Source organism: Ambystoma mexicanum, chromosome 4p (assembly GCF_040938575.1).
Source record: "Ambystoma mexicanum isolate Mex_15411 chromosome 4p, UKY_AmexF1_1, whole genome shotgun sequence".
In the NCBI taxonomy this organism is placed as follows: domain Eukaryota; kingdom Metazoa; phylum Chordata; class Amphibia; order Caudata; family Ambystomatidae; genus Ambystoma; species Ambystoma mexicanum.
In genome coordinates, this window is record NC_090927.1 from 385,188,118 (window position 1) to 385,214,481 (window position 26,364).

Consider the following 26,364-nt stretch of genomic DNA (forward strand, 5'->3'; position numbering starts at 1 on the left):
ACGTGCCAGACGCAACAATATCCGTATCGTGGGCCTACCTGAAGGAACTGAAGGGCCTGACCCTACGGAATTTGTGGAATCCATGCTTTTGCAGGAGATTACCGGCGGGGTACTGACCCAGGGGTTTGCAGTTGAGAGAGCTCATAGGGCCCTAACCAGGAGGCCGCCTCCCGGGGCCCCCCCGCGACCGGTGATCGCGAAAATTCTGAACTACCGTGATCGCGAAAAGATTCTTGAATTCTTTCGAAAAGGGGAAACGATTGACAGAGGATCGGCCAAGATTACGGCCTACCCTGACTACACGCTACAAGTACAGCGGAGTCGGATGCACTTCGGAGCGGTGAAAAGGAGACTTCGTGAAGCTGGCCATCGCTATATGCTACTCTACCCGGCCAAATTGAAAGTCTTCTACAGAAGCAGATCCCTGTTTTTCGAAACACCAACTGAGGCGATGGACTGGCTAGACGCGCTGGGCAGTCCTCAAGAATTGGGCATCCAGGCAGAGACTACGGAAGATAAGTAGCTTGTGGCTGGGCCGCCTGGGGCAACGGGGCCAAGACATTGGGACTTGAATATAGTCATTTGTACGATATGTGATGCGTATGATGTGGTACTGACTGGCTGGCCCGTAGGGCGTGCCTACCCGTGGTCACTTGATTGCGAGCTCCAAGAGGCTTCCTTTGTCCCCAATAGTAATATATCTAGTTAGTTAGGTCGCTGTTAGATCGGCGACGCCCCGCGGGGTCCTATTCCTTGTAAACGGGATAAGACCAGACGCGGGTGGGCCTGAGATCCAGGGATGGAGCTGGGCTTTTGTTGGGATGGGAGGGGTTGTTTGCTGTGGTGTGTAGTTGGAAAACAGGGAGGGGGATGGGGATCAAGGGCGGAAGAGCCGGCGGAGTGTTAGACCAAGGGGGTATTGTGGGGAGGGCGGGGCTGAATACAGACCAAACCGATGGCATCGGATAGTCTTCGCATAGTTACCTGGAATGTCCGAGGCCTCAATAGTTACCTCAAGCGAAACAAAGTCATGCTATACCTGAAGAGGATGCGGATAGACATAGCCCTGCTACAAGAGACCCACCTCACCAGGGAGAAATTGGAGGTGGTTACAAGGAAGTGGAAGGGCAAGGTAGTGGGTGCCACGTACTCGGCGTATGCTAGAGGGGTCATCACCTGGGTGGCGCCGCATGTGCCGTTCCGGGTGCTCGACTCGATAGTGGACCCGGAGGGTAGAATGGTGGCGATAACAGGACTCCTAGAGAACAGGGAAGTACACATCCTCAACCTGTATGCCCCCAATCATGATACTGCAGCCTACTTTAGATCCCTCTATGGCAAACTTGGCCCCTTGGTAGGGGGCGCGATGGTGTGGGGTGGGGACTTCAATTGTGTCTTAGATCCCAAAATTGACCGGTCTGCAGACACCAAAGGGAAAATGTCGCCGGCGGCCAAGGCGCTCGGGACATTGCTAGGAGACTTGAGACTGGTGGATGTGTGGAGGAGACTCCACCCCACGGAGAGGCAGTATTCGCATTATGCGGCGCCATACGACTCATATACGAGATTGGATTATGTGTTTGGAACTGCCGAGATAGCGGGCGAAATAGTGGAGGCGGAATACAAAGCTCGAGTATTGTCGGACCATTCGCCCCTGGTGGTAGAGTGGCGACACCAACCCCCTAGGCCTCGGGTCCCCACATGGAGACTCCGGGCGGAAGCACTGCAGGATGAGGGTTTCCGGGAGGACCTGAGGGTTGCCATCGGGGAATATTTCGAGATAAACACGGGCAGTGTGCGTTCTACGGGAACTCTGTGGGAGGCCTTTAAGGTAGTGGTGCGCGGAGTGGCCATCTCTAAATCCAAGGGACTTCAAGGGGGTATCGAGAGGGAGCTTCAGGACACCGAAAGGGAACTGGAGAGCCTGGCTCGTCTTGAGAATGCCACTCAGGTAGACAAGACAAGGATGAGAGACCTTCAGGTGGCGTGCAGCGCTCTTTGGGACAGACTATGTAGACTGAACCATAGGAAATACACTGAGAGGCTGCACGCGGGGGGCGACAAGCCAGGCAGACTGTTGGCCTGGCTGTACAAGAGTGAGTCCCCCCGAGCGGTTATCCATGAGATCCGTGGTGAGGACGGTGGTCTTCGCAACACTCAGGATGGGGTGAACGAGGAATTCCTCAAGTTCTACAAACGTTTGTATGAGGACACTGGGGAGGACAGGAGCCAGGACATCCTGAACACACTGGAAGACATTGGTCTTCCCACCCTAGACGACCTGGAGCAGGAGGAACTGGACGCCCCTATCACTTCTGATGAGCTGGAGGTGGTGATCCGGGGCCTCCCCACGTGTAAGGCACCTGGGGCGGATGGCCTGCCTGGTGAGTTTTACAAGGCGTACGTGCAGGAGCTGCTGCAGCCACTGCTGGCCTTGTTTAACGAGGCATACGAACAGGGAGAACTCCCGTTGTCCCTCCGCGAGGCCATGATTGTCCCATTACTGAAACCAGGCAAGGCGGCTGTTGAGTGTGGATCTTATAGACCTCTGTCCTTGCTAAACCAGGACAGCAAAATACTCACGGCGGTGCTGGCCAACAGGTTGAAGAAGGTGATTGGCAAGCTGATCCACCCGGATCAAACGGGATATGTCCCAGGCAGTGATATCAGTGATAACCATAGGAGGCTGCACCATGTTATCGACCATACTAAGGATGACACGGGCGAGATGGCGGTAGTATCGCTGGATGCGGTCAAGGCCTTCGATTCAGTGAGATGGCCTTGGCTGAAAGCGGCCCTGCAGGGATACGGCGTGGGCGCTGGTTATATCAGATGGGTCCAGTTGTTATATAGCAGCCCGGTGGCTAGGGTCAAGACTGGGGCCACAGTCTCGGATGCCTGGCAGCTTAGCAGGGGGACCAGGCAGGGATGCCCTTGGTCACCCATGTTATATATACTTGCGCTGGAACCGCTGGCGATATGCCTGCGGCAACAATACGGAGAGGTGGGCATTAACACTGCCAGCGGCAGCCACTTAATATCTCTCTATGCGGACGATATGCTGCTGTACCTCCGCTACCCGGAGGAGAACCTGCAGTACGTACTGGAAGTACTGGATCATTACGCTGTCCTCTCGGGCATATCAGTGAACCCCAGGAAGTCTAGCCTGTTCCCTTTGGGCGGGTACAGGGACGTCCCGTTGGAGAGGCTGCCTGTGTTGCCAATACCATGGCGGACCGACACGTTTAGGTACCTGGGGGTAAATATTTACCACCGGACTGAGGTGGTACACAAGCATAACACAGAGAGAGCCATAGAGGGGGTCAAGAACAGCATGACATTCTGGTCCAGATTGCCCCTGTCCATGATGGGGAGGGCGGCTTTGCTGAAAATGGTAGTCCTTCCAAGACTCCTGCATTTTTTCGTGAACGTCCCGTATTTGATCCCTAAGAGCCTATTTGTACGACTTCATAGTATGTGTAGGGGCTTCGTGTGGGGTAACTCCAGGAATAGGGTGGCCCTGTGGAAGCTCCAGAACCCGTATGAGAAGGGGGGTATAGGCTTGCCCAACTTCGAACTATATTATTTGGCGGGACAACTGTTGTACGTGGCCAGGTGGTTGTCTGATGAAGATTCGGCGGAATCTAGGTTGCTGCGTGAGGATGCGGCCCCATACTTCCTGAGAGAGGTGGTGTGGCTACAAAGGAATAAACTGACGGGAAGAGGGTGGCTGTTGAGGTTGGGATGGGAGGTCTGGCACAGAACATGGAAATTGATGGGGGAGTCAGAACCACTATCTTGGCAGGTCCCGCTGGTGGCCCTGTGCGAAAACGACACCCAACTGTTTCACTCTGTCCGTAGGTACTGGGAGCCGGTGGGCCTGGCCACGCTTGGGGACATATGGAGAGAGGGGGAGGCGCTGGACTTCCAAAAGTTGCAGGATGAGACGGGGGTGCACAGAGGCCAGTACATCACCCATGCCAGGCTAGTAAAACGAGTAAGAAAGAGATGGCCGGAGACGGCACTGGCAGATGATCCTGATGCCACCCTCGAAACTATGTATGATGTCTCAGAGGGTGGGCATGAAATATCACGGATATACGAACTCCTCAGAACGAAGGTTGGGAAAGAGTTGCCCCAACTGAGGCATGAATGGGAGGAGGAAATGGGTGAACTCATGACGGAGGGTCAGTGGAAGAGGGTCCTGGGATATCATAAAAAGGTGTCCCGAAATGCACGGCTCCAACAACTCCAGTTCTACATTACTCACAGGGCCTACCTGACTCCCCAGAAGATCGCACGGTTCGGAGGCTCGATCACTCAAAAATGCCCCAGGTGTGGGGAGGTGGAAGCTGGGTTGCTACATATGTTTTGGGCCTGCCCGGAAGTGTATAGATTTTGGGAGGAGGTCAAGATGAAACTCGCAAGTGGGGGAGTGGTGTTGGACGTGGGATCTGCCTGGTCATGTATGCTTGGGATCTTCCCCAGGCCCAGACACTTTAGGCACCTGAGCAAGCTGAGGGACCTGGCATATGTTCTGGCCAAACGCAGGATTGCCATGAACTGGAAATCGGCTAGCAGGCCGAGAGTGGAACTATGGTGGGCGGACCTTATGAGGTGGGCGGAGGCTGAATCCGTGGTTTGGTTTGAGGCAGTCACTAGAGGGGGCGAGGAGGAGATAGGGCCCTTGCTGGCCTGGCGACAATTGGTGGCCTTTATGACCAACCCACAACAGGGCTTGGACGAATCTGAGAATTCTGAAGATGTGCCTACGGACAATTTTTCTCCTGACGGTGCCCCGACTGAGGATATAAGGGAGCCGGCTCTGGCTTGATGGGGGGTGGGGGGAGTTTTTTTCCTTTTTTCTTTTTTTTTTCCTTTCTCGTATTTTCTTTTGTGGTTTCTGTAAATAATTAACAGTTGTATTGTGTTGTGCGTTTGTTTTTCTAAAATATAAAATCAATAAAATATTTAAAAAAAAAAAAAAATTATGGAGGAATGGAGACTATAGATTAGGAATACAGTAGTCGCTATCGTAGCGTTTACTTGACGTCTCGTCCAGCGTTTTAGGCATAAAAAGGCTTTTTAGTGGACGCAAAGCTTTGCTGTGCCATCTGTCTGGTGGCTGAAAGTTTCAGGAAGCATTGGGGAAAATAAATCTATGATGAGTGGTCTCTTGGATGAAAGATTAATCAAGCAGAACGATCAATACATAGTAGTAGTAGTAAGTACGTTGTTCTTTACTTTTTTTTAGTCTGCACAGTTCATTAACATTTTTATCTTGTTAGATTGTGGTCAAGTTAATCACTTTATTATACCACCCTGCTTGTTCAGTCTTCCATAGCAACCACTTTGTAAATTTGTTTGTATTTTAGGACATGGTTAACAGAAGAATTTCCATGGATATGATGCTCAAGATGGCAGATTCCCAAAGGTTCAGGCAGTTTATTTTACTCACTCCGCAAAGTATGAGGTAAATAGAGTCTTCCACAATGCATATTCAACTGATTGTAACTGATTTAATTTATTTTAGCCTATCATATAATTTTATTTTTAACTTGTCATTATGCAAAGACGCACACACATGTTGGGGGATATGTCTAGAGTGGCCTTCACACCTACCTGCAGACCACAGCTACGAGAAATCCTTGCTGCAATTACTGTTATTAACCTCAACCACTTGCACGTTTGTAGGAGACGACCAGTGACACGAAGGTGAAATGAATAATGAACCAAAGAGCATCACTGCCCCTTTCCCTCCTTGTTTGTGAGTGTGTGTTTGTGGGTGTGGATTTTGGGTGGATTTAGGCAGTATTAGTGGCAACAGTATTTATGCTCTTGTCTGTGCGGTTTTTCCATCAAGTTTTTTTTTTTATAACTGAAAGAAACAACCAAATGTAGTTTTCCGGCTAACTTTCACCCAACCTCCATCACTCCATTCCTGGGCAAACTCCTGGAAAAGCTGGCCATCTCCCAGCTTAATCTCCACACTGAATCTATTGGTTGTCCTCATGACCATCAGTCTGGCTTCAGAGCTGCCAGAAGCACGGAAACTACTCTACTGAACATCCGTGAAGACCTGCTCTCCGGCCTGGATTCCAACAGCCCCTGTGTCCTCATCTTACTTGATCTCTCGTCTGCCTTTGACACGGTCAACCATGCCATCCTGCTCAACCATTTCTGTGATAACCTGGGTACCACAGGTCAGGCCCTGGCATGGCTGACTTCTTTCCTCTCTGATTGACCCTCCCAGGTCCAACTTGGGTCCTTCCTCTCCTCTACCTCCATCTCAACCTGTGGTGTCCCCCAGGTGTCTAACCTCTCCCTCTCTGGCTCTTCAACCAATATCTGGCACTTCGGCCACCGCATTGCCGCTCTCTGCCCCAAACTTTCAGTGCTATGCGGATGACACTCGGCTCCTTTTTAGGCTACCCTCGGCCACCTCCTCCCCGTCTCTCATCTCTGACTGCCTATCTGCCATCCAGGAGTGGTGTGCCGCCAAAGATCTCTGCCTCAATGCCAGTAAAACAGAGACTCTCCTCATCGGTACACCCACTCCCTCCTTTCCTGTCACTCTCTTGCCGGCCTCTCTTGGCCCTCTTCCTGCACCCACCTGCGAGGCTAGAAACCTCAGGGTCATCTTCGACTCCACTCTCTCCTTTTCTCTTCACATCTCTGTCGTCTCTAAGAAGTCACACTACCAGCTGCACCTCCTCAGAGGTATTCTTCCCTTCCTCTCTTTCGCCCAGAAGCTCACTGTCTCCAGAGCTCTGGTTCTCTCTAGGCTGGACTACTGCATTGGCCTCTTTCTAAATCTGCCTGCTTCTACTCTCCGCCCTTTGCAACTCATCCAGAACAGGACTGCAAGACTTGTCCTTGGCCTCAAGCCTAGGGAACGTATCTCACCAGGACTGAAATCTCTGCAATGGCTTCCAGTGACTGTGAGAATTAAGTTCAAAACCCTCTGCATTGTCCAAAAGGCATTCTGAAGCCTGGGGCCTGTTAGGCGGAACTATATGCAGTACCCTTTGGGAACACTACACACAATTAAGACTACAAGTGACCGTACAATTTCATCTTTTGTACAAGCCTGTACTACACAGTTATAGTGGTAGCAGTAGCGGAGCAGCCAGACCTATCTCAAGAGTAAGTGAGCAGTACAAATAGTTACACAAAGGACAGCAATTACTACGATTCAGGCAAACACTGACTCAAGGTTTCTAAGTAAAAGAATATATATTTATTTACTCAACAGTTGTAGAACATTTCACTATTCTAAGCAAGTCAAAAATCACAATCATAAATATACCACACCACTTCCCTTAAATTCCAGTCAAATTAAGCTCACAAAATGAAGTGGGAGCAAAATGGCACTCCAGCAATTTAAAAGCGAGGGAAAGACAAAGTTATTAGAAATTAGGCAAAACGAACAGGTCAGTTGAACAAGAGAGACTACAGTGAGGAGATCAGCTAGAAAAGGCTCAGGGCCAAAGTCAATGGATCAAACGTTTTTTGCTCAAGATCACACAGTTCAGGGTAGTTCGCAGTAATGTTTGTGACACAGATTCCGGACGAGGTTGGTTGGTAGAAAAGTTAGTTCAAAGAGAAGAGAAGGACAAGCCCTCGGATTGGAGAAAGATTTCAAACACTTTCACTGCGGCTGACCGAAACGCACAACCGGATTTGCACAGTACCTAAAAACAGAGGGGGAGCTGTAGCTGAGGCAGGCTTTCCTAGTGGTTCCTGCAGGCTTACAGTTCCTGAAGCGCCTCTCGGACTGACACGAAGTAGGAAGACTGGAGGGTCCTGCGTCACCCAGGGAAGAAACCAGCAGCAGAGCAAAACAACGAATAAAAGGTGCGCTCCTTAAAACCCAAGCAGGGTCTGACCTTCCTGGCATCCGGCCCACTCTAGCTCTGTACAGCAAATTCGACCAGAGGAGGGGTCCTGGTTGTAGTTTGGGCGAACTGGTTGGTCCCACCAGCTCAAGGGAAGAATTTTCCTGGAGGATCTTCTCTGTCGTCGGATTCTGGCGATTCGGACCTACAGCAGGGCATCACTGGGCGGTTCAGTCGTGGTAGGGGTTCTCTTCCAGTTCCTCGTTGGTTCTTTCGTTCCAGTGGTGACTCTGCTCTTCCAGTCCCAGAGACATGCTTTTTATGCAGTTTTCCCCCATTCATACAGCCTGGCTGTCAATCACACAGCAGGGTGGCTGGCCTGGCAAGGCCAGTCCCCTTAGCCAATCAGACAAGAGTGCGACTTGGGTTACCAAGGGAACCCATGGCAGAGGTCCGAAGATCCCTCCCTCACATCCTGCCTACCTAGACTATCAGGCGCCTTACGGAGGGCTTCTGTGCAGAAGCCCGCAAAAAGTCAGCGAACAAAGGAGTCATCCCCGGTTTGGCGTGCAGAGAAAAACACGTGAAAGACTTTAACAAAAAGAAATGGTGGCTAAACCCAGCCGGAAACAAAATAAAATGTATTTGGTCAAGTGGGTTTATGTTCGAGGCTAATATAATAGCCTGAACCAATACCACGTTTATATAATATAATCGCGATAGAAAAGTTAGGGTAGATATCACTGCCACCAGCCAAGTCTTAATGTTAAGTGAGCGAAACAAGGCTCCAAGAGGGACAGACAACAAGGGATAAGAGTTAACCCTTTCCAATACCCCATGTAAGATGGGGTGTACTGGGTCTGCGGTTTAAAGAGACTATATAAAGTTAATGGCAAGTTTACCTGTTTCTGGGGGACAGTAGTCCGCCCCAGAAAAATGGAGTCATTGGGAAGTCTCAAAGACAACCCTGTGTCACTGCACTGAAGGTGCTGTGTAACATTCACAAAAAGTGGTGCACATGGAGTAAGTGAGGCTCCAGTGCCCAAGATAACAGAAAATAGAAATACACATAGAAAAACACATGCAAGAGTGGGAAAAAAGGCTCACACTCTTACCGGGTGAAAAAAATAAATCCTAGAAATCCAGCAAAGCTGCTGGGGGACTCTTTAGGTAAGGGAAATCAACAATTTATGAGAATTCTCCCTAACAGGGCCTCAATACCTTCAACTCTCTCTTCCTAAATATCTTCCTTCTCAAGCTTTTCAATCATCCGCCTCCAACTCCCTCAGGGTCAGTCGCTCCTCCAAGCAACGAGTTGGTGGTAGATCTTTCTTCAGCTGTGGCCTCCCTCTGGAACAGCCTCCCTGAAACTTGAGGAGAACCATCTCCGGTTCCGGAAGCACCTCAAAACCTTCCTCTTTGCTTCTGCTTTCTCCCCACATCTCCCCTGCTGAACTGCTGGCTGAAACTCCACTCGTGGCCACCCTCTGATCTCGGGCCCAGATCTCCTACCCCGCCAGTTGCGCTGCTGCACTGCCTCCCTGGCAACCCCCGCACTTGGGGACTGTTTTTTGTATTCCTACAATCCCCCACCAGCACTTGACCAGCAATTGACCAGCACTTGACACCTGAAGTCTGCACTTGCCACCAGCTGGCCGTACTTCTCTTATTATTTATTCTATCTACCCCATGTACTTGTTACGCTTACCTGGTTCCCACAGGGGCGTAGATCGAACCCGGACAGCTGCGGCCTCCACCAGCGTGAAGCGTAGGGCAAAGATGACCGTCTGGACGGACCACCTCAGTCTTGTAAGCTTGACTTGTAGAAATATTCTCCTGTAGATGGAGAAAGGTATTTAGCCCAGTGGGTGTGAATGCAGACCCCCCTCCCTGATCCCGTTCTCCCCACTTGCCACCTCCGATATTCCTAGTCAGTGTTCTCACCTTATATTTTTGATTGGTGAGCTCTCCATCCTTCGTGGCATGCAGGGGCGCGTAGATACCAGTTACTTCACTGTTTTTAGGTGTTGGGGTTCTGGACGATTATTGAGTCCTGAGTTTGCCAAGTTTTTAAAGAGTTCAAAATGTCCAAAGTTCACTCTTGCACTCCCCTGTTGATTTGCGGCAGCAAATTCTGTCTGGAGGTTGCTGGCGGCGTTTAGGTAAGAGTCTGTATTACCCAAACTGTCCTGTAAAGGTGCGTGAGAATTGCTCACTGTCTTTTCCTTTTTTCCTAGATGCGGCGTATTGAAGGACAAAGCCTCCGGTGATAATCAGGTAAGTCTTGTAATATAAGTGATTGTCCTTTTCGTCTCTTTAGGCTCACCTCACTTTTTCTTGTCTTTTCCCCAGGTGTTGAAAATCACCGAAAAAGTGACGGAGGCAGCGCCGAGTCGGAGATGCTGTGGGCTGGTGAAAATGGAGCGGCGCTGTAGCTGTGATGCGACGCTTGCCGGAAGAATGTCCCTTCAGGCTCGGAGTGATGCAGGATCCGAAATCAGGTGAGGAATCAGATTAAAGTCTGTAATCTAACCTCTTCTTCTATTTTCCTTTCTCTCCTAGGGGCTCCGTGTTCGAAGCGGGCGTGGCAGAAGGCTGGATGCAGGTTTGCTGACACGGTAAGCGTTACGCTGCTAAATGCAGAATAACGCGAAGCGTGTGTTGAAGATCGGGCGTGGTTTAAATAGCTTTGAAAGTAGTCCCAGGTAAGAAGTGCCTAGAACCACACCCGAGTGAAAAGTAGTCCTTGTGGAAAAATAGTCCCTCCAGGTCTCACGTTGGCCTGGATGCATGTGCAGCATGGTCTGCCTGAGGTAAGTGATGACTATGAGCCTGGCACCTTAGGCGCCAGGACTGATTTCTACTATGAGCCTGGCACCTAAGGGGCCAGGACTGAACCCAGATAGCCCCTAGCCGGGGCTTCTGAGGTTTAAACAGATGTCCGGATGCCTGCTGCCGTGGGCGAATGGGCTTGGTCCAGCTGCCCGGCGGTTGGCATCATGACAGTATTACACTGTCCTCTCCCCCCACCCACACCGCACTTTGCCCCTCCCCCTGCACTTGCGCGATATGAATGACACTTGGCCTAGTAGGATTGTTGTCTCTGTCTTCCCTCTGTTCCCACCCCCCTTGCCGCGCCTTGAAACACTAGTGTATAGGTGCGTTATAAATGCCATATCTATCATATCATATTTTCAAAACCAACAAAACGAGAATAAATGTAATTTGTTTTTTGAAGATGTGCAGTAGAAATTTATTTTTTGTAACCAACAAAAAGTTTTATAGCATTTTTAGAGTCTTAAAGAACAGGTAAAATTGAAAATACAGATTTGGTTTACAGCCGAGTACTATATAAACTGTCTTGGAGTGTTACTTAATTTGTCAGTTCCTTGCTTGTTAGCGGTTCAATGTATTGTGTGGTCTTTGATAGCTTGACACATTTGTGTAGTTAACAGCTACTTGCTTCCCATAAATTACTCATCTTTTAAAATGGCTCCACAAGCAGGCTGGATCTGAAATCTTTTAACTGCTTTTGGGAGGAATTTCTCTGTCCTGTGTTTAGGGTCTGCAGTACTTTTTGAAGTCTTGGCAAGCCGACTTTCTTTAAACTTTCCTTGGCTCCACCAGAGATAGATTTGGTGGAGTTATCATAACTAGCTCTTAGAACGATGCATGGTAGATGGGATTGCAGGCTTGCACTGTATCAATTTCAATAAAGTATCAGAGAGGTCTATCCAAATATTCTTTTTAATCTCCTAAAAGGTAAATAAATTGGCTTTAGAAAGTCAGGTTTTAGATAGCAGAGCTCAGTCTGCTTTTTCCTGTTCATCTTCAGCTAGGTCCAACTGGGGTTTTGAGATGGCCAGTATATCGTAGGTTGCCCCAGTTTAACCTGTATCCACTCAACCTGGATTTAGTCTCTCATAAGAAATAGTGGGAGGGAAGGACAGGCTTCTGAAATTAAGATCAGTTTGGTTTTTAATACATATTTCGCTTGTGTTAATGAGGTGGGACTTTTCCAAATGCCACTTCCCCTTTTTAGTCCCACTTCCTAACCTCTCCCATCTACACTAATCCCTTAAATCACCTTGATTTCTTTTCAGAGTAATATTGTTTCAAGCCAAAATACATTTTATTTGTATCAGAAACTTTGCTTAGTTTCAGTTTTCTTTTTGCTTTTTTCACATACACCGTTGTCAGTGTCTCGTCATGGCTACCGCCTTCCCCAGAGAGCGGGGAATGCAGTTACAAAGCCAAATATTGCCTCTTTGTGAATGGTGTCTAGATGGACACCTAAACCCACGTCAGAGCATGCCTGTTAAGAAGTGAATGAAAGCTTAAGTAGCCGGCGCCCCAATGAATTAACTTTTATAAAATTGCAACCCACACATTGGAGGTAATCTATATTTTTAGCCCTAGTTTCCACATATAACGTTAGGGTTTGTATTCCTACCTATTAATACCTTGTGGGTAAGTCCTGAAGCAAATCAGAAGATCATCCGATAGAGGATCATGAGGGGACAATTATCGAGCGTGCAATCTACCAAGACCCTTAACTGCATGGTTTTGACCCAGCACCAATCTTCAGTTATATAGGGTGACCAACACACATTGCTCTCCTCTTGACCTGGCAGCACCAACTGAGTTTCCCTCGACAATGATACTACCTCTAGAAGAGCTTAGGTAAGCTTAAGGATTGCCTGTTTGAGCACACAACTCCATATACTGAACACAAAGATGAGTCATTTCTTGTAACACTAGATATGGCCACTCATATTTCCCATTTGCTCAAATATGGGAATAATTGTCAGGCTATTGGGATCAGAAATGGAATATATATAGAGGTACCTGCTAGACACAACCTCGGTATAGCAGACTGTACCCCACTAGAATTACAAACCCCAGCTGCCATCAACAAGTGGAACCCTATATAGGCAGCAGTGCATATAGACTGTCAGATTTCCACCTGGGATGAAGGACGCTAAGAAAGACCATTTGTCAGGGTTATAAGATTGGGCAACTTAAAATAAATGCTGGATGCTCCTCAATCAAAAAGTTCTGGTCGAATTTTGTGAGGGATCAGTAATGCAAGTCGGACAACTGTATGATTATTGTTCAAAACATTGCATTTAATTAAAGTCAAAATTATATCAAAATACCTCACTATCCCTACTCTACTGAGAATTTTTCAGCCTAACTAAGCTAAAGAGAAACACTCTAATACAAAATGTCCAGCCCTCACACTAAACATCAAATACAAAAGAATATATATCGCAATTCAAATAACATAAACAGTTAAATTCACAGTTTCTTGATAACATTTTAACAACCTGGGTGAACTGCCTTCCCCAGGATTCAAGGTGTATTTAACTTAAATTTTCATCAAATGAAATACAGAAATCCATGTAGGTAGCAAAGTCTCAATTCAGTTCTTGAAGGTTCAATGTCAAGGTAAAGTTTGGCTAACCAAAAGTTCCAAAAATACAGACTTTCAACTTCCTCCAAATAGCACCAATGGTTTTCCCAGCCACGATGCTTTGCCACCACTTCCAGCTATCCAAGAAGACTTTGCACAGTTCGAAAGAAATACAACTTCTAGAAATGTTAGTGAAACGCAAGTCTTGGTGAACGGTTACTATATCTTCATTCACAAGATTAGGATTCACAATAGGAAACAGTATAGCTGAGGTATGCCAGGAAATGGAAGCGCTTGAGCTAATGTATAATAGGAAATTATTGTCCTTCCTCAATCACTTCGTACTGGCTGCAGCACCCGAGGCAGACAAGTGGGTTCCTCAAACCCACTAAACCAATAGGGAAAACAGTGAAATTGTTCCACCATTGGATGTGCTGCCAGCTCATACAAGTTGTGCATCAAAATTGACAATGATCATCAGAGTCATATTCAGTCCAAATACAAAATCAATTTCTAGTCAAGCGTGGATGGATTTTTGCGTGATTTAATTATGTTCGTTTCCAATAGCAGTTGTGTGCCAACACGTGTTTCGACCCTGCGGGTCTTTCTCAAGGTAGAACTCGAGTAGAAAGTCAAACAAATGGTTATCCGCTTGTGAATGCTACGAAAGAATCTGCGACAGTGGTACTGCCATCTTATACTCCATATAGAGGTACCTTCCAACCCATACAACACGATCGGTTCGATCTTGGCCAAATAGAATTTTATTAATGGTAAATTTACATAACTCGCCATAAAGCCTCTTCACATGGGGAAACTAGAGTCCGGTCCTAGCTCGCACAGATTGTTTCTATCTAGCCAACAAGTTGGCGTTTGTAAGATTGTAGCCCAAGTATCTCATAGAGGGCACTCTATCAATCTTTTGTCTGCCAATTCTCCAATACATGGGCTGGGCCTTTTCCTAGTAGTAAAAATGACAATTTTGGTTTCCTCTCAGTTGACAAAGAAGTTATTAGAACAAGCAATAAAGAGAAGGGCTGAAAACCAATGGCCGTCTTATCAAAAAACACCAGGTCATCAGCAAAGGCAAGCCAGTTTAACTCAGTGAACTAGTTTTGCTGGGAAAGAAAATCTGTTGATGTCACTAGCATAAGCATTGAAAAGAACAGGAGCCAAGACGCACCCCTGTTTGAGTCCCACCTTTGTAATGATGGATTTAGACAGCAAACCTTCCTGGACAGCCTGTCCTTCATGGTCGTACCGGAATGCATTCATTTTATCAGCTGAACTTGTTTAAGGGCTTCGTGGAGGTCAAATAACTTATTCCATAGAGTAGATCTCTCAACCTGGTCAAAAGCACGATTTAAATGAATAGATGCCATATATATAGATTTGTTTGAACCCTTCCTTATAGAGGCTTGCAAGTGTGCCAAAATAGTTGCATTCAGTGCCGTCCCCAAATGGTGTCTAAAGCCCTCTTGGGAAGGAGAAATGGCACCCTATTTAGAGAAAATGGTTTTAAGATCTCTTAACAAAAGTGAGCAAAATAATTGACTTGCAACATTCAGGAAGCTATAGGCCTATAATTTTCTGGTTTGCTGCAATCGCCTTTTTTATATATTGGAATAAGTATGGACTGGCGTCACTGTCGGAGGAAAGGATAGCGACCATTTTGGGCAAGGTGCAATGGCTGTTAGCACTGAATAGTGAGGAACATCAGGTCTTTGCTTGGCATGATGTCGTCATGCATCTATCTTATCCGACTCTGCAGGCTACGGATGCATCCACTACAGGAGTTCCTCGACGACCGTTGGATACAAGTATCAGGAAGCTCCCAGTACAAGATGTTGCTCGACGAGAGCTTTGGTTGAGCGATAAGGTGGTGGGGAGTGCGTTCTAATCTGTCCAGAGGCGTGGATTTCCAGACCCCCACCACACCAGGAGACTGTCACGACTGACGCCTCCATGGAAGGATGGGGATCTCACACCGGAAAGTCTTCCCGCCAGAGGCCTGTGGCTGCTGGAGGAGAAGACGTTGTACATCAACGTGCTGGAGCTTCGGGCAGTGTTTTGGGCCCTCAAGTTCTTCCTTCCATCCCTCAAGGGCAAGGTGGTGCGGGTCTTCACAGACAATACCACCACAATGTTTTACACCAGCGAGCAGGGGTGCACCAGATCCCCAGCGCTCTCCAAAGAGGCACAGGACCTATGGCACTGGGACGTCGCCCAGTGGATGTTCCCCATTCTGTTTCATCTGGCAGGAGTAAAGAACACCATCACAGACTCTCTCAGCAGGGAGCTACACTCTTGCTACGAGTGGGAGCTTCGGCAGGACCAAGTAAACCACCTGTTGTGCAGATGGGGCATTCCCCAAATCGATCTGTTTGCAGCAGTGACGAACACCAAGTGCTGGAGCTTCGCCAGCAAGTTTCCCCAGCCAGGGAGCATGGGGGACGCATTCTCATTCCCCTGGGACGGCCTGTTTCTGTATGCATTCTCTTTGTTGCTGTTGCTTCGTCGACTCATCAATGAACTCAGACAGTCCTGGTGCAGGATGATCCTTGTCGCACCAGCGTGGCTGAGGCAGATCTGGTACCCGGACCTTCTCAGCATGTCAGCATCCCCTCCAGTCAAGCTTCCAGTGGTCACAGATCTTCTCGCCAGGGAAGGAGGCGCAATTCTGCACCACGACCCAGGATTGCTAAACCTGAAGGCCTGGCTCCTGCAGCGTTAGAGTTCGGGGTTCACGATCTCCCCGCGGACTGCGAGGAGGTGCTTGCCAAGGCCAGGGCATCGTCTACTCTAAAATGCTACGGACATTAATGGAAGAGGCTTGCCGTTTGGTGCCGTGCACAGATTATCAACCCTAAACGAGACAAGGCTTCGCAGGTGCTACCATATTTGCTGTCGTTGGCCAAAGCGGGACTGGCCTATGCCTCCATCAAGGTTCATCTGGCAGCTATCTCCCGCTACACCAGATCTCCGGGACGGTTGTCGTTATGGTCACACCGTCTGGTTAAGGAGTACGTCAAACAACTGTTCCGTTTGTTCCCGCCAGTGAAGGCTCCAGCCCCAGCTTGGGAACTTAATGTGGTACTGACTAGGCTCATGTTCCCTCCATTCGAACCTATTCAGTTCCACTAAAGTTCTTGTCGTGGAAGACAGCGTTCCTCGTGGCCATTACCTCTGCACGACGGGTGGATGAGATTCAGGCCCTGTCCTTAAGCCACCTTACTTAACTTTTGACGGCATGAGAGTGGTGCTGCGGGCGCACCCCTCCTTCATGCCCAACGTGCCGTCGGACTTTCATCTAAACGAGCCCTTGGTGTTACCTGTGTTTTTTCCGACACCTTCGTCGGCGGCTGAAAGGACTTTGCTCTCGCTGGATGTGACTAGAGCGCTGAAGTTCTATATGGACTGCACAAAGAGTTTCCGGAAGACGTCGCAACTTTTTGTGAACCTTGGCCCGGTGAACCATGGGAAGGGTCTGTCCAAGGCTTCCATTTCCAGGTGGCTCTCCGGCTGCATCACTCATTGTCATCGGTTGGCAAACCGGCCGTTGTCTGGCCGTCCGAGAGCCCAATCGACAAGAGCGAATGCTGCTACTTACAGCGTTCCTGTCTCATGTGCCCCTGCTTGACATCTGCAGGGCTGCTACGTGGAGGTCGATGCACACCTTCACAAGATTCTATTGCGTCGACAGAGATTCCAGGGAGGAGTCCAGAGTCAGCAAAGCAGTGCTGCGCAACCTGTTTGCTTGAAGGTGAGCCTGGTGAGGAGGTAAGAGATGCTTATGTTGAGCCTTACCACCTCCCGTAGTTGTGCATGTGTATACTGTAATGTATTCTTTATTCATGAGCATGTGAATCCATGCCAGACTACATGCTGGAGAAGGAACAAGTTACTTACCTGTAACTGTTGTTCTCCAGCGAGTCTGGCATGGATTCACATGCGAACCCTCCCGCCTACCCCTCTGCGGCTCTTCTCTTGGTCCTACTGCGACTTAATGTGCTACCAAATATGAAGATGGCTGCCAGAGGAGGGGCTTAGGGAGAGGGCAGTCATTGACTGGGGGCAGTATGACCCAGAGTACAGTGATTGGTTTAGAGGGGAAATACAGTTTGTAAGTGAAAGTGAAACTTTTTTTCCTTTTACCGAGGATTCCCGGCCTGACGACAGGGACATTTCATGAGCATGTGAATCCATGCCAGACCCATGCTGGTGAACAAAAGTTACAGGTAAGTAACTTGTTCCATATCCCTGTTCAGCTCTGACTGGTCTCTGACCACATCTGGTGCTTTTCCCTTGCCAGGTCCCCCAACTGAGTTATTGTCTCCTTTTCATTCAGGGTCCTTCAGCCCAGCTTCCTCATACCTCCACTTTGCCTCCAGACCCCATCCTTCTGGAGGCAGTCTGTCAGCTTATCTCAAAGGGCACGGTAGAAGAAATACGGCTCTCGGAACGTGGCATGATGTGGTACTAGACTTATTTTCTGATACCAAAAGAGGACGGGGGCTTGGCGCCTGATATTGGATCTGAAGCTGCTGAATTTGTACCTGCGAAAGGACCAATTCCAGATGGTTACTCTGGCCACAGATTCTCCAAGCCCTCTACATACAGGACTGGTTTATGTCACTGGCCCTTCAGGATGCATACTTCCAGGTGCCTGTTCAACACAGAAAGTACTTGAATTTCACTGTGGAACTACCAGTTTAAAGTCCTGCCATTTATCCTTTCCTTAGCGCACACAGATTTCGACAAGCTCCAGTGGTGGTGGCTCGCCTCAGGAGGGAGGTTATTCATGTATTTCTCTGCCTGGAGTCTGGGTCGTCCAACCTTGATCATGGGACCAGGTGTCATCACATCTGTTTCGAACATGTAGTCTGTCACACTGCTTGGGATTTTCCCTAAAATTCCAAAAATCTCTGGTTTTGCCATCCTAGTCCCTCCGATTCATCAGGGCAGTCTTGGACACTCTCCTGGGCAGGGCAATAGCACCCGATGACCGAGTGACTAAGATTTCTCAGATGGTACATGTCCTTCACTTGAAGGGCTGTGTTCTTGTCTCTGCCTGTACCCTCCTGCATTCTGGTAGTTCAGAAGGTTTGTCTATGCATGATGTCGCTTCAGTGGCTCGTCCATTGCCAGTGGCCACAATTTCAGGGATACATGTCAGTTCTCCAGAATTGGATCTTTCGTAGATTCACATGCTGTGAATATTTCCCATCATCAAGCTGGGAATCCTCAGTTACTTTTTGATTCCCTTTGCAATGGGCAAGAAGAACCTAAATTGTGTAGCCTAACCCCTTTGTTATCAGTGTTTTGGTTCCTACCAATGGGACCTTGAGTAGCTCCAGACTAGACCCTCCTCTTCCCCTCAGATTCTAACCTAGTTGTCGGCTCGAGTCCTCTGGTTTTCTAGACAGAACTCTAGGTTAAACTCAGTATTTTCAAAGAAAGAAAGCATTTTCTCCACACAACACCAACTACACTCATCAAGGTGAGGATGTTTTCTGGGGTGGCCCTCAAAAATGTATATGAAGGAGATAAACACTCAGACAGCACATATATTGCCTTTACCACCATCACATAGTTGAAGGCTGCACTATCTATTAAGGTTTTAGCTCCAAGTCTCTCGAAGATAGAAATAGAAGGCTTGTTTGCTGGCTCAACAAAAGAAGATAACTCTGACGTAGGGTCGACAAAGAGCATGGCCGCTCCCGCGGGGGAACAACTGCAGTCGAGGAAAAGAGCCAGGTCAGAAGAAGGCAAAGGACAGGATTGCTCACGGCCAAGGCCGTCATCGGAGTCAGAAAGACCGAAGAGGCCAGGCGACCCGTCGCCCGCAGAAGGCCAGTCGTCACCAGGGAGGAAGTCAGCAGCAGAAAGCAGCAAATCAGCAGAAAAAAGAAAGCACAAACATAAATCAAAGATCCCCTGGGACATGCAGCCAGAGCCCCTGACCCCCTCAGATATAACAGCCCCCTAAAGCCCTTCACACTGGCCCCAAGGGCCTTCAAACTCCATCAGAAACATACTTGGAGTCAGTCCTGGCGCCTTTGGCGCCACGCTCATTATCAGAAATAAAGTAATACCAGTTTTGGACCTTAATCCAACATGGAGGCCTATTACACAGCTCAGTTCTTTAGAACCAAGCCATGCGGTCTAGTGTTTTGGGTGTGGCTTGGCCTGGAACTACTTGGCCTGGAACTACTTTACCTGGGCTATTTAAACCACACCCAAACAGCAGAACACGCTTCGCGTTATTCTGCACTCCTGCAGCGTAACGCTCACTGTGTTCAGCTCCTGAAGCCCTAGATCCGGATTCCATTAATAACCTGGAAGAACAAGAACAGCATTAGCGAGCAAGTACCTGTGAAGTAACCAGCCTTTAATCCATCCTGCGCTTCGCTTACCACGCCCATCTCCAGAGTTTGCCGCAACCTGCAAAGGTAAAGAATCGAGGACAGCATTAATAACCATTCTTACCTGGGCAAGCAGCGAGTCCTGGCAGCACCCTGCTCTTCTCTTAGCTCGCCCATCTCCGGGTTTCACCGCAACCTGCAAGGGAGAAGGAACAAGGTCAGCATTAACAAAGCACTTACCTGGGCAAGCAGCGCTTCGCTCACTCCGGAACATCACCGCAACCTGTACAAAGAAGAGAACACAGGTTAGCAATTAACACCAATAAACAGCGCAGCGCTCCGCACATCAATAACTCACCGTGCTCTTCACCATCGGTGAGGCAACTCCGAGATCGCAACCATCCCTGTGAAAACAAGAGACTGTGTTAGATGTTGGGGAGAATTCTCCAAAATGGATAATTTCCCTTACCCACTGGGTCTCTCAGCAGCTTTGCTGGATTAATAGGGTTTATTTTTTTTCACCTGGTAAGAGTGTGAGCCTTTTTCCCACTCTTACATGTGTTTTGCTGTGTGTATTTCTACTTTCTATGTGATCTTGGGCACTGGAGCCTCACCTACTCCAGGGCACCATATGTTTCATGTGTGTTACACAGCACCTTCAGTGCAGTGACACAGGGTTGTCTTTTAGACTTCCCACTGACTACATTTTTTTGGGGCTGACTACTGTCCCCCAGAAAAGATAGTTGCCATTAACTTTATAATAGTCATTTTAACCACAGACCCAGTACACCCCATCTTACATGGAGTATTGGAAAGGGTTAATGCTTATACATTTTTGTCTATGTCTCTTGGAGCATTGTTTTGCTTCCTTTACACTAAGTCTTTGCTGGTGGCAGTGCTATCTACCCAATGTTTTATACCGCGGTTATCTTAAATAACCATGGTATTGTTTTAGGCTATTATATTAGCCTCAAACATAAACCTGCTTGACCATATATGTTTTATTACGAATCCGGCTGGATTTATTCGCCATTTCTTTTTGTAAATGTCTTTCTCGTGTTTTACTCTGTGTGCCAAATCAGGTTTGGTCCCTTTGTTCGCTGTTTTTTCCTTAAGGTGCCTGAGAGTCTGGGTAGGCAGGATTTGAGGGAGGGGTTTTAGGACCCCTGCTATGGGTTCCCTTGGTAACCCAAGTCGCACTCCTATCTGATTGGCTAAGGGGACTGGCCTTGCCATGCCAGCCACCCTGCTGTGTGATTGACAGCCAGGCTTTATGAATGGGGGCAAACTGCATAAAAAGCAGGTCTCTGGGACTGGAAGAGCAGAATCACCACTGGAACGAAAGAACCGAGGAGGACTGGAAGAAGAGGACCCCTACAACGACTGAACTGCCCGCTGAAGCCCCGCTGCAGGACCGAATCTCCAGAATCCGACGACAGAGAAGATCCTCCTGGAAACTTCTTCCCTTGAGCTGGTGGGACCAACCAGTTCACCCAAACTACAAGCCAGGACCCCTCCTCTGGTCGAATTTGCTGTACAGAGCTACAGTGGGCCGGATGCCAGGAAGGTCGGACCCTGCTTGGGTTTTAAGGAGCGCACCTTTTATTCATTGTTTGGCGCTGCTGCTGGTTTCTTCCCTGGGTAGTGCAGGACCCTCCAGTCTTCCTACTTCTGATCAGTCCGACAGTCGCTTCAGGAACCGTGAGCCTGCAGGAACTACCAGGAACGTCTGTCTCAGCTACAGCCCCCTTTCCGTTTTAAGGTTCTGTGCAAATCCGGTTGTGCGTTTCGTTCAGCCGCAGTGAAAGTGTTTGAAATCTTTCTCCAATCCGAGGGCTTGTCCTCCTCTTCTCTTTGAACTAACCTTTCTACCAACCAACCTCGTCCGGAAACCGTGCCACGAACTTTACCGCAAACTACCCTGAACTGTATTATCTTGAGCAAAAGACTTTGAACCATTGACTTTGGCCCTAAGCCTTTTCTATCTGATTTTATCATTCTAGTCTCTTGTTCGCTTGCTCTGAGTACTTACCTGTTGGTGTGGATCCATTTCTGTTAACTTTCGTCTTTCCCTCCCTTTTAAATTGCTGGAGTGCCATTTTGCTCCCACTTCATTTTGTGAGCTTAACGTGTCTGGAATTTAAGGGAAGTGGTGTGTTGTATTAAGAGAGTGATTTTTTTGTAGGCTGCTTATAATAGTTTAATGTTATACAACTGAAGAGTGAAATCAATGTATGTTCTTTTACTTGACTCAGTGTTTGCCTGAATCATAGTAATTGCTGTCCTTTGTGTAACTATTTGATACTGCTCACTTACTCTTGAGATAAGTCTGGCTGCTCTGTTACTGCTTCCACTTTAACTGTGTAGTACAGGCTTGTACCAAATGTGAAATTGTACTGTCACTTGTAGTCTTAATTGTGTGTGGTGTTCCCAAAGGGTACTGCATATAATTCTGCCTAACATTAGCGAACAGCGTAGTGGAGCAAGATGCAGAGAAGACAGTGAAAACGGAGGGAAAGAAAGAGAAAGAATAAAGACACAAAAGACATTATAACTCACCTGGGAGACAGCAAGCAGAGTCAGTCACAGCCGGCCTGGACACGACATAAGGGCACACGGACCAGTGAAGCAACTAGGTCTGTGGAGCGCCCGCACCAAACACGCGCCCCTGCACAGATACGCAGGACGGAGAGTTCAACGCACAAAAACCTAAAGTGAGCAATAACCCCAAGTGAGGGGATTTGGACCAGAGGGAGGTGGGAGTCCACCCATCACAGAACCAGTATCTTAACCCTACATTCTCCTGTTATAGGCGCTATCCAACGTCTGGCACATAACGAAGCAGAGAGGGGTCCGGGATAGCGCTTGGACCTCCATCCAGTATCCTGTGACGCCCCCGTGGATACCAGGTGAGCGTAAATTGACGGATGCCGCAGAAGCGCGGAAGGCGCACAAGCACATCACGATTGCAGAAAAGGAGCGGCAAAAGTCAAGTAAAGTCATCCCGTCGACATCCATTGCGACGAAGCACTGAGCTGCTGACTCTTCCACAATGCTGCATAACACTGCCTCGACGATATCATCTCACAAGTCCAGCTCACCCACGACTACATCTCACAAATCAAGCTTGCACAAAACCAGTTTGTCGACTACACCAATAAACCAGACTCGTCTGCAAAAAAAGCCATGGACAAAGACCACACGAACAATCTCCCGTCACCGCAGCCTACAACCCCGGCAGCGGGGAAAGAGACAACCCCAGGCCCCAAAAAACCATGGAAGGAGGGCCCTTCGACGGAAGCACAAGAGCTTTCTCAGGACATGCAGCCTACACAACCAGATCAAATCTCCCAACCACAACACATCAGCCAGGTCTCTCCTATCCAGTACTCTGACTTAATACCAGAGGAGATATTACAGTACGAGGTAGATAGCAACTTCGAAGCAGTTCATCAGCAGTCTTACTCTGAACAGTGGGTAATATTACAGGAGAGCCCGACTTAGACCATCTATGCCAGGAAAGCATATTCAGGAAGAGAGGCCCTTACAGTGGCTTGAACAAAAGAGGAGGCAGGTCACACACAGCCACAGGAAGAGGGGCCCACCCATCAGCAAAAGGAAGTAAGAGCGCTATTAACCAACCCACAGGCTCTTCTGTTCAAGCAGGTGCATTGATCCCTGCAGAAGGTCTTAACCCAGACAGCTCTGAGACCAGGAATTCTGGCCTTGCCTCCGTCTCAACCAATGGTGCCACATGTAGCACAGCATTCTTCAGTCAGACCCAGGTCGGTTTCGTGGAAAATGTTAGTAAGTTCCTCCAGAGGGCGCTCGCAATCCAGGTCAACTTCTCAGTCCCCACCAGCATCTCTGGTGCTTAGCCCAATATGCAGGGGCAGGAGTGGGTCTCCAACACTGGCCTCTCCATAACGCAAAAGGAGCCGTACCGTTTCACCACCAACTCAGTCGGTACCGGACGAAGGAGAACTGACAGATGCAGATGCGGACTAGCCCCACGGCACCATGTCCTCCTCAACCACTCCGAGAATGGACGACTATTAGGACACAGATTCCCCCCAGGGGGGAGGAATCGGGAAAGCCGTCTCCCCCTGACAACATCACGTGGTTCCATTCTACAGTCATGAAAGCGTACAAAGTGTGGGGTCTTTTCGCCTCCGAGTATGAGAAGGAATGCTTTTTATTTGACTATATGGGTAAAAGAAGAAATGCAGTGGCCTCAATTTCCATTCTCGACCATATCTGGCAAAAAGGGCTGAAAACAATGAAGCTACCATTCACAGTTCCAGCAGTGAAAGGCCGTTTAGACAAAGTACAACCCACCAGAGAACGCTCCAAAATGTCTCGCCTCCCAACCATCTACAGCATCAGTTGCCTCAGCAGCTGCAAGCCGGAAAGCTAAATCCGAAAAACAAAAATGCGCTATACCACCAGACAATGAAGAGCGAAAGCAGGATGCTTTTAGGAAGAAGGTCTTAGCGATTTGAGCCACGACAGTTAAAACAGCCAACTCCCTGGCCATCATATCAAGGTATGATAGAGAAATATGGCATAAACTTGCACCAATCCTTGAACATCTTCCAGAGGAGAAGCATAAGGAGGCAAAGGGAATCCTGAAGAAAGGAGAAGAATCCTCCAACTTAGGTATTAACATGGCGGTGGACATGGCAGAAACTGGTTTTAAGCAAGAGGCCAGCAGAGTTGTCGAAGGAAAAGTAGCCCGATTCGATGGTGGACATCCGGCCGGAAATCCGTACATCAAAGGGGTAGACATGCCCTTTGCTGTTCAAGCCCAAGATTGACAAAGCACTAAAGACAGTTAAAATGGACAGTGACAGTCAGGTCGCTAACATCCCTACAAAACCATCAACCTTTTCAGCAGGGGAACAGCCGGCAGAACATCCACGTCCTAGTCAAACAAAGGGCGTCAATACTCCTAGGGGTACAAGAGGGCTTACCAGGGGTACCACAAATAAAAGAATTCGACAAAATCAGCGCCGCAAGCAGCCCTCCGGCTCCCAAAGGCGACGGCAGGGTAAGACCCAACAGTGACAATCCATCCTTCGGCACCTTGGGATGGAGGATCTCCAGGCTTGCCCGAGACTGGAGAAGAATAACAAAAGACAAATGGGTACTGGATGTGGTATTATACGGACATCTACTAGAGTTCCAACAAACACCCCCTCCCATACCTCCAAACCACCAACCACCAACCACAAGCGCACAAGACCCTGCTGCTTTTAGAAGTGCAGCTCATGCTTCAAACAAGGGCCATAGAAAAAGTTCCCAGGTAACAAGGGGGAAAGGGAGTGTACTCCTGATACTTCACCTTCCGCAAACCAGACAGAAAATGGAGGCCCATTCTAGACCTCAGAAGGTTAAACAAATGTATAAAGCGCCAAAAGTTTACTATGATTACATTTACAGCCCGTCATAGAAGCAATGCAGAACCATGACTACCTCACGTCCCTAGATCTCCAGGATGCATATTTTCAAGTACCCATCCATCCAGGGCACCGTAAATACGTCCGGTTTGTGGTCGGAAAGTCACACTACCAGTTGAAATTCCTAACATTCTGCCTGAAATCGGCTCTGTGCACCTTTAGCAAGTGCTTTGCGCCAGTGGTATCCAGCCTGCGCAAACAAGGTCACCACGTCTATCCTTATTTAGATGACTGACTGGTACGATCCACATCCAGGAAAGGAGCGCAGCCGTCGATTGCAACAGTAGACCTTTTGCAAACATTAGGCTTCGCCATCAACGACAAGAAATCCTTCTTGCGGCTGTCCAGGAGGCTCGTATTCCTAGGAGTGGAATTCTCCAACCAGGTCCCAAGGGTGTGTCCCTCCAGCGACAGACTAAACACCCTCTCAGCACTGCTGAAAACATTCACGCCGAACAAGGTAAAAACAGTCCATCAGTGCATGCAACTACTTGGGACAATGGTGTTGTGCATACCACTGGCCCCGCACTGCAGGCTTCATATGAGACCACTACAAGAGGTCTTAGCAGCAAACTGGTCACAGACCACCAGATCATGGGAGGCACAAGGTACGGAACCCCCTCAAGCTGCACTTCCAGCTCCAGTGGTGGGCAGCCAAATCCAATGTCTGCAAGGGGAAAGCGTTTCAGGACCCAACACCCAACAAAACGCTAGTTATGGACACCTCCAGGGGTGGGGCGCCCACATGGACCAACTACACGTCAAGGGGCTATGGACTCACCAGGAAGCGTTCCTACGTATGAAGGTACTCGAACTCGGAGCGGTTTGATAGGCACTCAAGTCTTTCCTCCCGATCCTACAAAACCAAACAGTCACCACCATAATGTATTATCTGCGAAAGCAGGGAGGAACAAGATCCAATACATTGTACAAGGAAGCACAATGTACATGACACTGGGACATCGTCCACGGATTCAGCATTCAGGCATTCCACCTACCGGGGATGCAGAATCGGATGGCAGACAGCCTCAGCAGGCAAATGGCCCAAAATCACAAATGGGAGCTCGACTCTGTGGTACTGCAATCACTGATCCAACGCTGGGGTCGGCCAACAGTAGACCTAATCGCCACAATCCACAACAAGAGGTGTGCCAAGTACACCAGCAGGATGCCCCAAAAGGGCTTCATGAGAAACGCGTTCGCTTTTCCGTGGGAAGGACTCTTTGCATACGCGTTCCCGATCCTGCGCAGAGCGATCCAAACAATCAAGCAGCCATCCGTCAAAG

At 48.6% G+C, this 26,364-nt stretch overlaps 1 protein-coding gene across 2 annotated transcripts in view; it reads left to right on the plus strand.

Moving 5' to 3' along the window:
- SMC6 (structural maintenance of chromosomes 6) overlaps window positions 1-26,364 on the plus strand; it is a 2,412,589-nt gene that overhangs the window by 2,295,819 nt on the left and 90,406 nt on the right. For both annotated transcript variants that reach the window (XM_069605927.1, XM_069605928.1), the window contains one exon: window positions 5,376-5,473. In XM_069605927.1, the coding sequence (XP_069462028.1) occupies window positions 5,376-5,473 (98 nt within the window). The remainder of the gene's footprint in view (window positions 1-5,375; window positions 5,474-26,364) is intronic.